Here is a 17,167-nt window from a genome sequence, read left to right on the forward strand (position 1 = left end):
TAAAGTAAACCTTCTATTTTTACTCTGTCCTGTCACTTCTCATTAAGCAGTCTACACACGCCGTTCATGTTGAGTTAAAGTGACGTTTCAGTCAGTGTGATGTGTAGGCCTAACAAAATTATTACACAATCACGTGTATGTTATTAAACTGTGATTCTTTTACATCTTACATGTTTGCGAATACGTGAGATTTAAAAACAGTCCACATTAACACAGCAAGTATGTACCAATCGTCCCAGGATGCTTGTGCTGTCACGCCATGCTATGATCAATTCATTTGTTTATTCATTTTCACTAACTGCTTCATCCTGGTCAGGGTCACAGTGGGTTTGGCAGCATCTGGAATCCCTGTGGCAGGAATATACGCTTGACAGGGCGCCAATTTATCACATGCCATCACACACTGAAAGCCAATTCACTCGCTCACTCACTTTCTTAACTGCTTATCCAATCAGGGTCGCGGGGGGTGCTGGAGCCTATCCTAGTTTTTCAATGGGTGCAAGGCACACAGTAACATCCTGGACAGGGTGCAGACACACATACAAACACACGCGCACACACACATACACACACCTATATGGCAATTCAGTGTCTCCAATTAACCTGACTGAATGTTTTTAAACTTTTAATTGTGGGAGGAAACCAGAGCTCCCGGGGGAAACACACAAAGACAAGGGGAGAACATGCAAACACAAAAAGGACCCGGACAGCCCCGCCTGGGGATCGAACCCAGGACCTTCTTGCTGTGAGGTGACAGTGCTATCCACCAAGCACCAAGTTCTCATGTTACTGCATGTTTTTAAACTGTGGGAGGAAACCGGAGCTCCTGGAGGAAACCCATGCAGACACGGGGAGAACATGCAAACTCCGCACAGAAAGGACCTGGACCGGCCCGCCTGGGGATCGAAACCCAGGACCTTCTTGCTGTGAGGTGACAGTGCTACCCACCAAGCACCAAGTTCTCATGTTACTTGCTGTTGTTTTTAAACTGAGGGAGGAAACCGGAGCTCCCGGAGAAAACCCATGCAGACACGGGGAGAACATGCAAAATTCACACAGAAAGGACCCGGACTGGCCCGACTGGGGATCGAACCCAGGACCTTCTTGCTGTGAGGTGACAGTGCTACCCACGGAGCCACTGTGCCGCCAGAAAGCCAATTCACTTTCAGCATATTTTAGAAGGTGGGAGGAAACCGGATTACCTATAAATAGGAGGACATGGATACAAGAAAAACATGCCAAACTCTGCACAGAGAGTCAACACATGTTCCCAAAACCCATCTACCTGTTGCACCAACTACCTGTTGAGTCCCACTGTAATTAATATGATCGTATTTTATTTGACTAACCATTTACTTTCAACTATGGACTATACTTAGCTGGAACTGATTTGTTGTGTAATTAAGTCATGTGTACATGAGTACTTATATGTGTATATAAGTACACATTCTAATCTATAGCTATATCTTATGATATAGCTTTCAACAAAATTTCCATCCAACCTCTGGTCATAAAAACGTAAAACATAGACTAATTAAAAAAAGAACTATTACTAGTGCTCCAAATAACTTTTTATAGACAGTTCTTCAGAATATAATAAATAGGGCGGCATGGTGGCTTGGTGGGTAGCACTGCCTCCTTACATCAAGAAAGTCCTGGGTTTGATTCCCAGGTAGGGCAGTCTGGGTCCTTTCTGTGTGGAGTTTGCATGTTCTACCCGTGTCCGCATGGGTTTCCTCCGGGAGCTCCGGTTTCCTCCCATAGCCCAAAGACATGCAAGTGAGGTAAATTGGAGATACAAAATTGTCCATGACTGTGTTTGACTAGAACTTATAAATGCTGTGTAACTAGTAACTACCTGTTATGTCATGAATGTAACCAAAGTGTGTAAAACATGATGTTACAGTCCTAATAAATAAATAAATAATTCCACAGTTCATTGCAGCATCAGATCTGACTCACTGTGACGTCACTAACTACTGTACATGTTTAGTGTGTTATTTCCAACATACACTGTGTACCCTTCTGTAAAGAATTACGTTTCCACATGCAGTCCACACGCCGCTTCCAATGCCGACGTGTGAGTCCTGAGCAGCCCACACTCAGCCAGTGCTAATGAGAAGTGTGTGGCGAACAACTCCATAAAATTTGCTCTGTAAGAGTGGCGTGCTGCTGGGCCGAAGCCAGCCTGCGAGAGGTTGTGTACCCGCTCTATACCACGTTATGGGCTTTTAATGAGACATCTTAAACACATCGCGAAGCTTGAGTCTTACCACAAAGTGGTTTGGAGAGAGAGTCTTTACAATGAGCTTAAAGACAGACTGGTGTTCTATCGAAAGCCAAAACGTACTAGCCGTTTACTCGGACAGAAGAAATGAACAGGTATGTATTACAGGTTACAGGTATGTAAAATGAGAAAAATAAATTATTTATTTATTTTTGTATTATAGTTTAAGTATGTCTGAAGCAAACGTACAACCAGACCAATTGCAGCAATCTGTGCAACTTTGTAGAATTTTGTAGACTTATGGAATTGTTCTGTTTCCCATTGTGCTTGATTAAGATCTAAATATCTAGAAATACATTCTGGGTTCTAGTTCATTCTAGGGCACCACATTCACCCATGCACTCACTAAAGCAGTCAAACAAACTTCATGTCTAAAAAAATGACATGTACATAGAAAGGCTGACCAGAGATACCTTTCAAAATCAGGTCCCTAAGACCTTGGTCCATGTGGCACCCACACTACCAAATATTAACATATAGGTTATTAACAACAAATATATTTAGCACAGTCCGGTGGCGCAGTGGTAAATGATGTTAGCCCACCACCGATAGGATACAGGGTTTGAATCCCCAGCAATGCTATCAGTCGGTTGGATGTCTGCATACAGACTTGAATGTCGATGTCTGCCGTTCTTGATATAAAATGTTAAAATCCTGTAGGTTCTCAAGCATTCTTGAGGTACTGTTGATACTAGAACAGTATGTATTGTAATATAATTTAGCACAAATTATTAGGCACATAATTTAGGTGCAAATTATGCTAGCCCACCACCGATATGATCCAGGGTTTAAATCCCCAGCGGTTCCATCGATTGGTCGGGTGTCTACATACGGATTTGATTGGCAATGTCTGGCGTCCTTTATATATAATGTTAAAATCCCATAAGTTACTTGAATTGTGAGTAACAGCTGATCTGGTCAGCATTCTAGAAGTACTGGTGATACTAGAAAAGTGTGTATTGTAATATAATTTAGCATAGTTGGGTGGTGCAGAGGTAAAGTAGGCTAACACACCCAACTAGGATCCGGGGTTTGAATCCCCAGCGGTTCCTTTTGTCGGGTGGGTGTCTACATACATATTTGATTGGCAATGTCTGGCATCCTTGATATAAAATGTTAAAATCCCATAAGTTACTTGAACTGTGAGTAACTGCTGATCTGGTCAACATTCTAGAAGTACTGGTAATACTAGAAAAGTGTGTATTGTAATATAATTTAGAACAGTCGAGTGGCGCAGCAATAAATTATGCTAGCCAACCACCGCTAGGATCCAGGGTTTGAATCCCCAGCAGTTCCATCGGTTGGGTGGGTGTCTACATACAGATTTGATTGGCAATGTCTGGTGTCCTTTATATACAGTATAATGTTAAAATCCCATAATTTAGCATAGTTGGGTGGTGCAGAGGTAAAGCAGGCTAACCCACACACAACTAGGATCCAAGATTTGAATCCCTAGTGGTTGTATTGGTCGATCGGGTGTCTACCTACAGACTTGATTTGCAATGTCTGGCATCCTTGATATAACATTTTTAAATCTCATAGGTTACTTGCACTGTGAGTAACAACTAAGCTGGTCAGCATTCCAGAAGTACTGGTAATACTAGAAAAGTGTGTATTAGAATATAATTTAGCATAGTTGGGTGGTGCAGAGGTAAAGCAGGCTAACCCACACACAACTAGGATCCAAGATTTGAATCCCCAGTGGTTGTATTGGTCTATCGGGTGTCTACCTACAGACTTGATTTGCAATGTCTGGCATCCTTGATATAAAATTTTTAAATCCCATAGGTTACTTGCACTGTGAGTAACAACTAAGCTGGTCAGCATTCCAGAAGTACTGGTAATACTAGAAAAGTGTGTATTAGAATATAATTTAGCATAGTTGGGTGGTGCAGAGGTAAAGTAGGCTAACCCACCACACACAACTAGGATCCAGGGTTTGAATCCCCAGTGGCTGTATGGGTATGTATTTAGTACAGAATTGGCATGACACAGCTGTAAATTATGCTAGCCCACCACTGCTAGAATCCGGGAGTCGAATTCTTGTCACCCAGTCAGGTGTCTACAGACTTAAAAGGCACTTGAATATCTGGCGCCCTTCATATAAAATGTAAAAATCCCATAGGTTACTCGACCTGTGAGTAACAATTGAGCTGGTCAGCATTCTAGAAGTACTGGTGATACTAGAATAGAATGTGATCGGAATATAATTTAGAACAGTATTGGCATAAGGCACTTGGGTTGTGTAGCGATAAATTAGGCTAGACCACCACTGCTATCCAGGATCCAGGGTTTGAATCCACAGCAGTTATATCGTTAGGTCTAGTGTCTACATACAGACTACAAGACTTGATTGGCTATGGATTGGCATTCTGTCCAGGTTGTGTTTCTGCATTTTGCTTAGTGATTCCGGGCTGGTCGGACCCATAGTGACCCTGACCAGGATTAAGATGTAGCAAAGCATGAAAATGAAATGAAGCTATATTGGCGTAACATTGTTAGACAACCCAGCAGCATAATGCTGCTAAAATATGAGCATACAAACATCATCATAGAAGATGGTAAGGCTCAGCTCACTGAGAAAAATCCTGCTAAACAGAACTAAAAGGCTTTTTGTTGAGAAGGTACCCAAGGGACTCAAGCCTCCTTACATTAGGGAAAGCGGAGACGACTACATTACGCCACCGTGACCACGTGAATGCCAAACTCTCTCTGGGTCAACTTTTTTTCACTGGCCACCACATCATTAACAGGTATTGAGGTGGTGTGCAAAAACAGCCTGTAAATCACGCGCTGAAACATGCACCCGAATTGGGATAAATGGCTTTTTATTGAGGTGGTGCCCTGGACCGAGTAACGGGCATGTCTTCCATCATGGATATTTTCTACTCCAGTACACCCAAACATATTTAACTGTCAGTTCACAAATAAATAGAAAACACACTTGAATAAACATAAATTAACAACTAGGGTTGGGTGAAGTGGAAAAATAAATTACAATATTTATATTTATTTCATGATACAAGATACAATAAATGACCAAAAGTATATAGACGCCACTTCTGTATATTGCGTTCAAGTTTCAACCACACCAATTGCTTACATATGCAAACAATCAATTAAATAAAATATATTATATGCTTCTAAAGACATAGTTTGACTAGTTCGGAGGGAAACTCCAATGTTACACAGAGCCCTGACCTTAACACCTTGCAAGCCAGGTATCTTTGTCCTTTATTAGTTTCTAAACTGACACAAATTCCCACAGTTGTGGAAAGCCTTTTTAGTACATAGCCATAGAAAGGGGAAAGGGAACGCCATGTTAATGTCCATGGTTTTTCAACAGCATGTCCAATAAGATTACAGTCAGGTGTCCACATACTTATAGTGTTTTTGGCTGCTCCTGCATTTATCAGAACAATCTGGTCATGCTGTCAATTACATCTGTGTAGATGCCCGTCAGCTGATAGCACTGCTAAGCTTCATACGCCAGATCCCAGCAGTTGTGGACTGGTGAGTTTTACCACTGCACTGCCCGAGCGCCCTCATATAGCGTAGTTGACAATTCAGTCATCATCTTCATTAACCACTTCATTCTGCTACCCAAAATACCAGGCATGAATAATACTTCTTATGACATAATACACCTGCAGTCAAACAGTCATCTACTCACACCTTTAAATTTAGAACAGTCAAACCACCTACTGGTGAGCTAATGTGAGGTGAGAGTAAACCAGGACCTTACAAAGACACAATGAGTACACAATGCAAACTCTTTACAAACAGTAACCAGAGAGTACGCAATGTATTTAACAAAAAATAGGAAGAAAACAACTTGGCAAATGTGTGATTTTCACAACTTATAACTTCTTACTGTTAGTAATGGGCTGTTATATTGTAAATATACTGATAATACCTGCAATATTGTTAAATATAATATATAATTAATACCAACAAATGCTGCCAGAATTATAAATCAACACTGCAGTATTATTTAATACATTCTACCAACATTTACATTTACAGCATTTAGCAGACGCTTATATCCAAAGCTATCTACAGCTGTAACCAATTGAACTGCAAGCTATTGAGGGTTAAAAACCTGCTCAGGGGCACAACATTAGCGACTTGGTTGTGGGGCTTGAACCAGCTTGGACTACCACTGCCCTAGATTATTTTAAATGTTATATATAGAATAGAATTTTGAATTTTTTTACATGATATTTATATATGTAATGTACATTTTACATTATATATTAATATTTTTGTCAGCCTTTGTTTCTAGTCAGTTGCACTCTTTTGAACCTGAATCCTCTTAATGTTTCTTTCTTACCACTGTCACCTCCACTGTCACCTCTAGCTTCTTAATACATTTTAAGATTTTTTTAAGATAATGTTTGTTGTTAAAGGTGATATACAGTATTAATACATTTGAATAAAAATAGTGTAATATTTGTAATAGCAAATGATGGGTAGTGATGATCAACTTTACTTTCCGTACTGTAAACATCTGTACTGTGCACTTTTCCTTTTTCAAACTCCATACTTATTTAATACATATATATATATATATATATATATATATATATATATATACATGTATATATACAGTATATACTGTATATATATATATATATATATATATATATACAGTATATATATATATATATATATATATATATATATATATATATATATATATATATATATATAATGAAAGGAATTAAATATATATATATATATATATACAGTATATATATATATATATATATATATAGAGAGAGAGAGAGAGAGAGAGAGAGATTAGATAGATAGATAGATAGATAGATAGATAGATAGATAGATAGATAGATAGATAGATAGATAGATAGATAGATAGATAGATATAGATATAGATATATATATTGTTTGTTTGTTTGCTTGTTTTAACATCATGTTTTACACTCTTTGGTTACATTCATGACAGAAACGGTAGTTACTTATTACACAATATTCATTAGTTCACAAGGTTATATCACACAGTCATGGACAATGTCCAATTCACCTCACTTGCATGTCTTTGGACTGTGAAAGGAAACCAAGAGACCCGGAGAAAACCCACGCAGACACAGGGAGAACATGCAAACTCCACATAGAAAGGACCCAGACCGCCCCACCTGGGGATCAAACCCAGGACTTTCTTGCTGTGAGGCGATAGTGCTACCCACTGAGCCACCGTGCCACCCTTATTTATTTATTTATAAACATCAAAAGTCAAACTCCTTGTATGTGAAAACTTACTTGGCAATACATTTCTGATTCTGATATTAAGTATTGCTATTTTAAGTAATATAAGTAATTTATCAAGTAAACATAGTCAAATGTTTTCTTTAAAATGCACCCTGGAATACCTTATTTGAGCCCTGCATGCCCATTAGACAATCATTTCAAGTTTCAAGTGGCTTAATGGTCATTTCGGCTATATGCAAGTACACACTGAAACAAAACAACACTCCTCCAGGACCATGGTGCCACACAACATCAGTGTAAACAATGCAACACAAAGCAGTGCAGACAAACAGTGCAACAGATCTAACGTCTTACAAAAACTACAATACAAAGTACACAGTAATACAAAGGACAGAGCTGATTAATCAGTATAAAAAATGCCACATTCAGAACTAAAGATCAATGTACTGTAGTGTTAAACCAGTACATGGTATTGAGTATATATATCAGAAAAAATTTAGCAGCAAGAACATAATACGTATAACAGAGTACAAAAGGAACAAGGACAGTCTTTAGGGGTGACTACCCACCTCTATTTATTAAGACCAGTCCTACTGTACACATGCATACAACAGAAATGTGTGCATGCACTAGACTAATATGCTGATCATGTAACATGCACATTGTATTTATGGCTTTTGTTCTATATTTAATGCATCCAAGCAACGAGACAATCTTGTGATCTGGTGGGTCCCTAAGTTTGATTGCTCTATATTAGTAACTACAGCGAGCTATAGAACAGCTGGCTATCACTGTTACACACACACACACACACACACACACATACACACACACACACAGCTTCCTGGCATATTAATTACACATAATGTGCTAAATATTCAAATTGTAGCTCCGTCTACATGTACCAGGTTATGATATTGTACAACAGCAGCTAATTATCAAACATTGTAACACGTTTCATTTCCAGCCTGCAGCAAAACACAAAGGGTTACACAAATAGTAACCTAACAATAGTAACCTAACAGGTAGAAACGTTGTCACACAAAATTGGTATTAAATATAAAATTTATTCTAATCATATCAGTACACACAGGCCAGAATCAGCAGCTGCTTGGTTTTACTTAATATGACTATACACCGACTAGGCATAACATTATGACCACTGACAGAAGAAGTAAATACAGTAACACTGATTATCTATCTGTTCATCACGGCACCTGTTAGTAGGTGGGACATATTAATCAGCAAGTGAACATTTTATCCTCAGAGTTGATGTGTTAGAAGCAGGAAAAATAGACAAGCGTAAGGATTTGAGCGAGTTTGACAAGGGCCAAATTGTGATGGCTAGACGACTTAGTCAGAGCATCTCCAAAACTGAAGCTCTTGTGGGGTGTTCCCGGTCTGCAGTGGTCAGTATCTATCAAAAGTAGTCCAAGTAAGAAACAGTGGTAAACCGGCGACAGGGTCATGGGCGGCCAAGGCTCATTGATGCACGTGAGGAGCGAAGGCTGGCCCGTGTGGTCCTATCCAACAGACGAGCTACTGTAGCTTAAATTGCTGAAGAAGTTAATGCTGGTTCTGATAGATGTATATGGGGCAGCAAAAGGGGGACCAACACAATATTAGGAAGGTGGTCATAATGTTATGCCTCATCGGTGTATGTTTTACCTTATACAATGTGAATGTTAAAAAATGTCCTAATATTAATGAAATAACCAACTGAAGTTTATGAATTAACAAGTTTCATGTTTGCTTGGATTTTCTTTATGATTTTTATCTGATGGACCTTTATGCAAATTAATTATAACACACTCATTATTTCTAAATGGTCTCAACTTACACAAGTAATCTAAAAAAAATTCAACCACCTTTTCTGCCTCTGTGATGTTTACATTTGTTGAAAGCTGATCAAATCCAGATGACCAAAAATATGATTGCTTCACAAATACACAAATTAATTGCATTTCTAGATTACACATATAATGCCTGTGCGTATGCTAAACAAATAAGATTCTAAATGATCTTGTGAATAACTGTGCACAGAGGATTTTTTAAACCTCACTTTTGAGGGATCAAGTGGCCACTAGGATCCCAAACACAATATAAGGGTAAAAACCATGAACAAATCACAAAAAATACAAGCTGGTTATTAAACCACCAGTATTTCATACAACTTCCTTTAAATGTAAAAATTTGCTTTTATTTATGTAAATTTTACAGTGTTTCTCAGTGGAAAAATGCAACAAAGAAACCCAAATGCAAGCAACATTTCATAGTCCTGCAGTGATCAGATGAATTCTAAAGTAAGTATGCTAAGCTGTTAAAGGTTTGGGACCTCACTTCACTGCTCTGGTTACAAGCAAAACATGCTTACACACACACATAGAGAAAGAGAGAGAGAGAGAGAGACAGAGAGAGAGAGAAATGTGGGTAAAGTTTGTGCAATATAAACATTGCTTTTACGGCTCCTTGCAACTTTGGAACATTTTTGGAACATTCCGCAATAAAAATATATCCACTCTGGGGATCCATACAAAAACACTGACAATGTCAACACAGTGACAATGCAAAACCTCCTAAAGACACGGACATGAAAATGCACTGAACAGAAGAATCCTACACACACACACACGCACACACACACACACACTGTGCTGTACTGGCTCAGTTGTACATAACTATGACAAAATATGTCAAAACTGTGTGAGTGCGCTTATAAACACACAGACATTATTCAAGCCTAAATGCTTTTCCAGAGAGTGGATGTCACATCCAGACACGATTAGTTCCACATGCCCCCAAGGCACACGATACATTGCAGGCCTAAACTCACTAGGGGTGCATATGTATCACGACGAGGAAACACACACACACACACACACACCTCTAATATTTCCGGCCTCTTTATCAATTTCAACAGTCACTCAGGCTCTCTATTGTTATTATAACAGGTATATTGTCTTACCTGTTTGGTCATAGAGTCAATCAAGCGTACGTAGAAGTCTTGCTCTGTCCTAATACCTGTACAAATAAATAAATACATAAATACACAAAATACATAAAACACACTGTTACATGGCATTGATGAATAAATACAACTTTTTTTTAAAAATGTGTAAATAAAATTAAAATTCCCGCTTATTTTATGTAATAATATAGTTGTATTATATTATATTATATAATTGTCATCAATAAACAACATATGTATTGGATTGATTGACAAGCTACAATTTTGTTTAAATAATTTTGCTTATTTTTTATTGTCTGGATAAATATTATTCTCAAAGCGGGGTTATTTACTCAACTATCGTGGAAAAACATGTAGACCCGTGACGTAAAACAGCTCATTTATTATTAAAAGATAAAGCAGCGACATGAATCTTTAATATTTGCGTATTTTTGCTGCATGTAAAGAAAACAAACATAAATCTTTTGAACAATTTTGCGCAATTTAGTGTAAACATCAGAAAATGTATCTGAATACCAGTAAGCAGTAAAAACACCACGACTACATTATTAACTTCCATATACAGAAGGCACAAAAGTCACTTTTCTTCTAAAATGTTAATTTTTTAAATTATATTTTATTTGTTATGACCGAGATTCAGGCATGGTAATTAGTTTATTATTCAACATACATGCAATGTCAACGTTGGGTATAATGTATTGCACACTAATAATAATAATAATAATAATAATAATAATAAAAATAATAATAATAATAATAATAATAATAAACTTCACAGTGTGGTGTGTTTTGCTTACCGTTGCTGTATAGTAGCTGTAATTTGTAATGAATTCCATTGTTTGTTTTTTCCCCATTAGGTTCCTACAAAAATAAATGCATCCATTAGACAACAGCAAACATTGTTGATTTCCAAATCCTGCAGACGCACATTTTGCAATGCATAAAAAGTAAAACTTAATCAAGAACTAATCAAGATCTGGGGACTTATTTTCTGCGGATTTAATTATGCTGTTATGATTGGTCTGTAAAAAAAAAATAAAAAAAATAAAAAAAATAAGCAGCTTGCTTTTTGTGTTGCAAAATACGTTGAAACTTGTGCGGTGTCACTTATTTACTACGATAAAATATTTTACTCCTAATGAATATTTTGCAATCTGGTCATCCATTTAAATTAAACCTGTATTTAACTTAAAATTATAAATAAAATTAATTATTTAACAAATAAATCTCTGAGGACTACAAGCAGCCGGATGGTCATAAATAAAACAGAATAAATATGTCATTTTAAACAAAAGTTTAATGCCCTAAGACCTGATAAGATCTAGTGCTACATAATGTATTTAAAAAATGTCAGTGAAATCATACTTTATTTGATTAATTAATAAAATGTAAAACAAAAAGGAAATATTTCATTAATAGATTTCTAATACATTAATAATACGTGTTTTACACTTGTTTCTGGACACTTGTTTCAAAGTTATTCAAAGCAGCACTTGCATGACTGAATCCGTTCATTTAAATCCAAGGTTCACCCGCACTTACAAAGTCGCACTTAAAAAGAACGTGTCGAATTAATAAACACAAATACAGGCCTAACATATGTCACAAGTGCATCATTAAGTAATGTGTAATACTTAAAGTTCACCAAAGAAGCAGGTCGTGTATATTTTCGTAAGGGATATTTAATCAAACCAGCACTTGCCTTATCTTTTTCCACAAATCCAACGAAAGAGGTGCGTTCGATCTCCACAGGTTGACCCTGCCTGTCATACAGAGCTAGCACAAAGTGGAAGAAGTTGGATTTGCGCAGATTGGATGGAGGCTGTTTCTCAAAGTGAGCCCGGGCCAGACCTACACCACTGTCCGGGTCAAACAGAGGAAAAGAGGAGGGCGTGAGGACACCTAAAATCTATTGCAAAACTACAAGACTGCAAGACACATTTCGTTTACATTTATACAATGTGCAATTTTAGATTCAAATCTAATTTAATATTTCAGTCACTAGTGGGTAAAATTTGTAAACCACGTGTAAAGTTTCAATGATCTTGTCAAGGATTTTAAATAACGTGTCAGTGATTAAATACTATACAGTTAATGTTAAATATGTCAATTGAACTGTTCAATTTGTAAAACAATTTCATTTGCTATTATAAAACCCCTTAATTTTACCTCTCAAAAATAAATAAAACAGGAATTATTTTGTAGGAAATGTTTTAGTAAATGGGAACTTAAATTCTTGTATACATTTCCAATAAGCAACATCATTGATTTATTTAATTAAACTGTAAAATTGAATTCCATTGTAATGGAATTATACAAATAAAAATCAATGCAACAGGGATTATTTATTAATAAATGACTTAGGTGTCTGTATCATACTAATGTACCAAATAGGTGTATAATGTTTTGAAATAGAATTAGATTATTTTTATTAGATTTTATTTTATTAGAATATTTAAAGGTAAATTAGGCGTAATTTATTTATAGTATATATTTTTTTTCATTGTGTATATGTGTTTATTTCATTTAAAACCTAATTAAAATACAAAGTTTAGAAGTAATAATTCATATAATAATTCACAAGGAAGGAATTGTTTTTTTTATATATATATTTAATACAAAGGATTTTAAATAATGTTATATGACAAATAGTGGTTGAAATATTTATAACACCAAATCAACAGTGGCTCTGGGTATATTCTGCTGTCTGCTGTTTTAATGATTCTAAAACTCATTGTAATTTACAGATAAGAGATTAAATTATGTATGTCTTGACAGTTTACACGTGGTTCTGCGCCTTAGACCCAACTCAGTCTGTCTTCAGCTGCATGTTTGATGGCATAAATATATATTTTTTTAATTGTCGGTATGTTTTGGAATGGATTTTCAAATCTACAAGGCGTGCTTGTTGTTTCCTGAGGCTGACATGAGAGATTGAGATTGCCTTTATCGATCCCCCGGTTCCTTGGTTCCCCCCCGGTCCTACCTCTGTGCGGCGGTGGTGGCGTCCAGCAGGCCGGTTCCCTGCATCCACGAGCGCACCGTGTTCATGCCGCCGATCGGCTCTTCCTTCATACTGCTCCCGCTCCTCTGGATGCTTTCCTGGATCCCGAACATGAACGCTGACTTTCTTTCAGTTCCCCCTGTCGATCTTAAAACGTTACGGTCCTCTCTTCCTCCCCGATCGCTCCGTAGAAAGAAAACCAAATAGAAAAAAGCCGAGTAAAAGTCTTGGTGCGCGCAGGTGTCTCCGTGTTCTGCGCTGTGCTTGTTTCTTCTGCGCAAAAACAAACAAACAGAGAGAAAATGTGCAGAGCTGTCAACATCCAAAAGCGCTCGTTTAGTCTAGCAAGTGCCAAACAAGTCTATCATCTATCAGCTTTTGCGCAAATCTCATTATCCGTAATGGATGGACTTCGTTTCTCTTTTTTCGTGTCTTTTTTAATCCCTACGATGCAGGGCTCAGATCAAACGAATGATTCAGGTGAGATGAAGAATAAGAAGCGGAGAGGTTGGACCCTCGTGGCGGCGGATCCCTCGCTCGCGTTCGCTGCTTCAAAAAAAGAGTAGCGTTTACGTGCGCGCGCTTTCCCAAAGGAATCCGACTCGACTGTGCTCTGGGAACTCAAGCACGAGTGAAGCAGCCCCATAGGGAAGAGGGAGTGACTGTGTACACTCAGCCACCCGCCCCACGCCTCGCTCGACACAGGCGAGCCTGCACTCCCATCAGCTCTCCGTCCAACCGCCGAGCCTCAAGCCTAATTGCATCGCGCAAGCCCACCCCTCCACTCCGTACATGCCGTGCGTGCGCTGTTTGCACTGAAATGCCCTGAGAAGTTAGGCAGTTAGGCAGCGCTAAACGGCCGGGATGGAGGTGCGTTATCTATCGTTGATGTACTACTGAGATCAGAGCAGCAGGACGATCCGACTGAAAACCTAAAGTGTTCAATAAAAACGTTGATTTAAGCCTTTCATTTATTTCGAGCAAGTTAACAGCAACAGTTTAGCACAGAGAAGTTATTTGGTCAGGGTTGAAGCAGACTAGATACTTCATCCACGCAGTTTTAACATAGTTATGCTGTGTAGAATCATGAATGGAATGCATAACTGTACTGTGATTGTCAAGTGGAACAGAAGTAAGCAAATCAGTTTGTGTTAACATGCTTTGATTACAATTTTAAAATGATTTCATTGTGTTTTCCAACTATTTCTATCACACTTTAACGTACAATAGACATCTCATATAAGAAAATATGCAAACATATCCTCATCTAGCACTTTATTAGGTATACACGTATCTGCTACAATAGTACATTGATTATTTGTAAGCTACACCTGCCATACAGATGAACTTGGTATGCAGACTGAACGTCCGTCCTGAACGTACCTTAATAATCAATTGAACATGCAGGACACATATATGACCCTCACTGACCAGGCAATGTTTAGGTTCCCATCACTGCAGTTACACGGACATAATTATATGATAGTGTGTTGTTGGGATTTTTAAATACAGTTTGAACGTTGATTTAAGCTTTTCATTCATTTCGAGCAATATCACACTTTAACGTACAATAGAGATCAGAGTAACATCACCTTTAATGTGGATTTAACTTAGTATGTCTCATATAAGAAAATATGCAAACATATCCTCATCTAGCACTTTAATTAGGTATACACGTATCTGCTATGTTAGTACATTGATTATTTTTAAGCTACACCTGCCATACAGATGACCTTGGTATGCAATTGCTGACTGAACGTCCGTCCTGTACCTTATTAATCAATTGAACATGCAGGACACATATATGACCCTCACTGACCAGACAATGGTTGGGTTCCCATCACTGCAGTTACACTGACATAACGATATGGTAGTGTGTATTGTTCTTACTGTAGTGGAATCACATGCACCAGTGTTGTTGGGATTTTTAAATACTGTTTGAACGTACTGGCCTCTTTATTAGGAACACAACTCATGACTCGTTTTAGAGATACAGTATACATTTCCCTTAGTCTTTTATCATTGGAAACTTCTTTTCTTTACAGGACGCTGCTGGCTTCATATTTGTGGTTGGAAAACTTTTCTCTAGACTATCCAGTAACACTGCTGTATCAGACACACTCATACCAGAACAACACCATGAAATTACCATGTTAGTGTCATTGCATCGGTGAGAACGCTCGACCACCCAAATTACATCAGGTCTAGTGGGGGTCCGATGGGGTTCTTTATATATATGCAAAATTGATCTCTGAGGTATAGCTTAATAATTCATAAATATTTATATACTTTATTAGGTAACATTTATATACTTTATTAGGTATATACAGTAAATGATATAATAGCACCATCAAAGCCGATGAACTAAAAACGATATCCAGAAGCAATGGGTTGAATATAGCATATTTTTCCTAATTTCATAGTATAGTCCAATGTTTTTTCCAGATTTCTCAGATTTTTTTAACTACTTGTTTGGAACAAATTTGTCTCTGTATGGAACGTCTTCATCTCAACTGCTGCAGTTTTACATTCTCATAGACGCACCTTTTATATTTAATTATCAATAATCAAATTATACCAGCAAGATGGCATATTTTCACGTATTAACTGTGAACACACTAGAAGAGATCTGCAGTCTTTTTTGCTTTTTGTAAAAATTCATATTAATTATAAGCGCAAAACCAGATGCGTTTTACTTACAATCTGAACACCAAGTGCTGAATGAGGGTCTGCAATGTACGTTGAACTAAAATACCTAAGTAGTCTATAATAGCAGTAATTGATCACTAAGTGTTTTTAAGGACATTAATTCATTCATTCTTACATCATTTCTTGTCTGTTTTACCACCGCTTGATCCTGGTCAGGGTCGCGGTGGCTCTGATTAATCGTGCGAAACGCAGAAAACACCCCGGACAGGTCGCCAGTGACAGGACAGACTGTCCACAAATTCCAGAACACCTGCAGCCCTTTACTGCTTAACATGCTTTAAAACCTGCATATGGTACACATGAAACTCAGTGATAAAGGTTTACTGAATGGAACACTAAGACGCCTGTCTGTAACCTGATCAGATTGATCGTACCCAGTGTTAAAAAAAAAACTATGCCACTGACTAAAAAACTCTTAAAGTCAGCTCTATGCAGGTGTACAGCAAGAATAACCAAGGTTCGATTCCCCAGCCGGGCATTACCTTTTGTGTGGAATTTGCACGTTCTCTCTGTGTCCGTGTGGGTTTCCACCGGCTTCTCTGGTTTCCTCTTACAAATCCAAATACATTCAGTAAGGCCAATTGGAGCTGCTAAAAATGGCCCTATAGGTGTGTGTTTGCCCCGTGATGGACTGGCGACTTGTCCTGTCTTTCGCCCAATAAATAGACAAACAAGACCAGAAAAAGAATAAAGTCACAAATGAAGTCACCAAGTTTGGCTATTAAAAAGTTAATTAAACAATAATACATCTATTTTTATTTATCTCTATTCAGATAGACACAATGAAGCGTATTGCAATAATTCAGTTATTCTGCCACACATTATCAAGCCTTTTCATTTTAACTCCTCTGTTCCAAACCCACAAACCAAAATTCGACATACTGTATAAACACCTAAAGTTGTCTATTAAATGGACATGTGCGCAGCTGCTGAATCAACACCTACGGTGTCGAATGAATTCTCAAGAATT

General features: G+C 37.6%; 1 protein-coding gene across 1 annotated transcript in view; it reads right to left on the reverse strand.

Annotated features, from left to right (window-relative positions):
• Nucleotides 1–16,764, reverse strand: part of ebf1a (EBF transcription factor 1a) — a 220,317-nt gene extending 203,553 nt beyond the window's left edge. The window contains exons 1-5 of the mRNA XM_062999912.1: nt 16,680–16,764; nt 13,471–13,761; nt 12,187–12,343; nt 11,282–11,345; nt 10,482–10,537 (exon numbers count right to left, since the gene is read on the reverse strand). Of these exons, the coding sequence (XP_062855982.1) occupies nt 10,482–10,537; nt 11,282–11,345; nt 12,187–12,343; nt 13,471–13,601 (408 nt within the window). The 5' untranslated portion in view covers nt 13,602–13,761; nt 16,680–16,764. The remainder of the gene's footprint in view (nt 1–10,481; nt 10,538–11,281; nt 11,346–12,186; nt 12,344–13,470; nt 13,762–16,679) is intronic.
• Nucleotides 16,765–17,167: the final 403 nt, after the last annotated feature.

The sequence above is a fragment of the Trichomycterus rosablanca genome, chromosome 8, assembly GCF_030014385.1.
Source record: "Trichomycterus rosablanca isolate fTriRos1 chromosome 8, fTriRos1.hap1, whole genome shotgun sequence".
Lineage (NCBI taxonomy): Eukaryota > Metazoa > Chordata > Actinopteri > Siluriformes > Trichomycteridae > Trichomycterus > Trichomycterus rosablanca.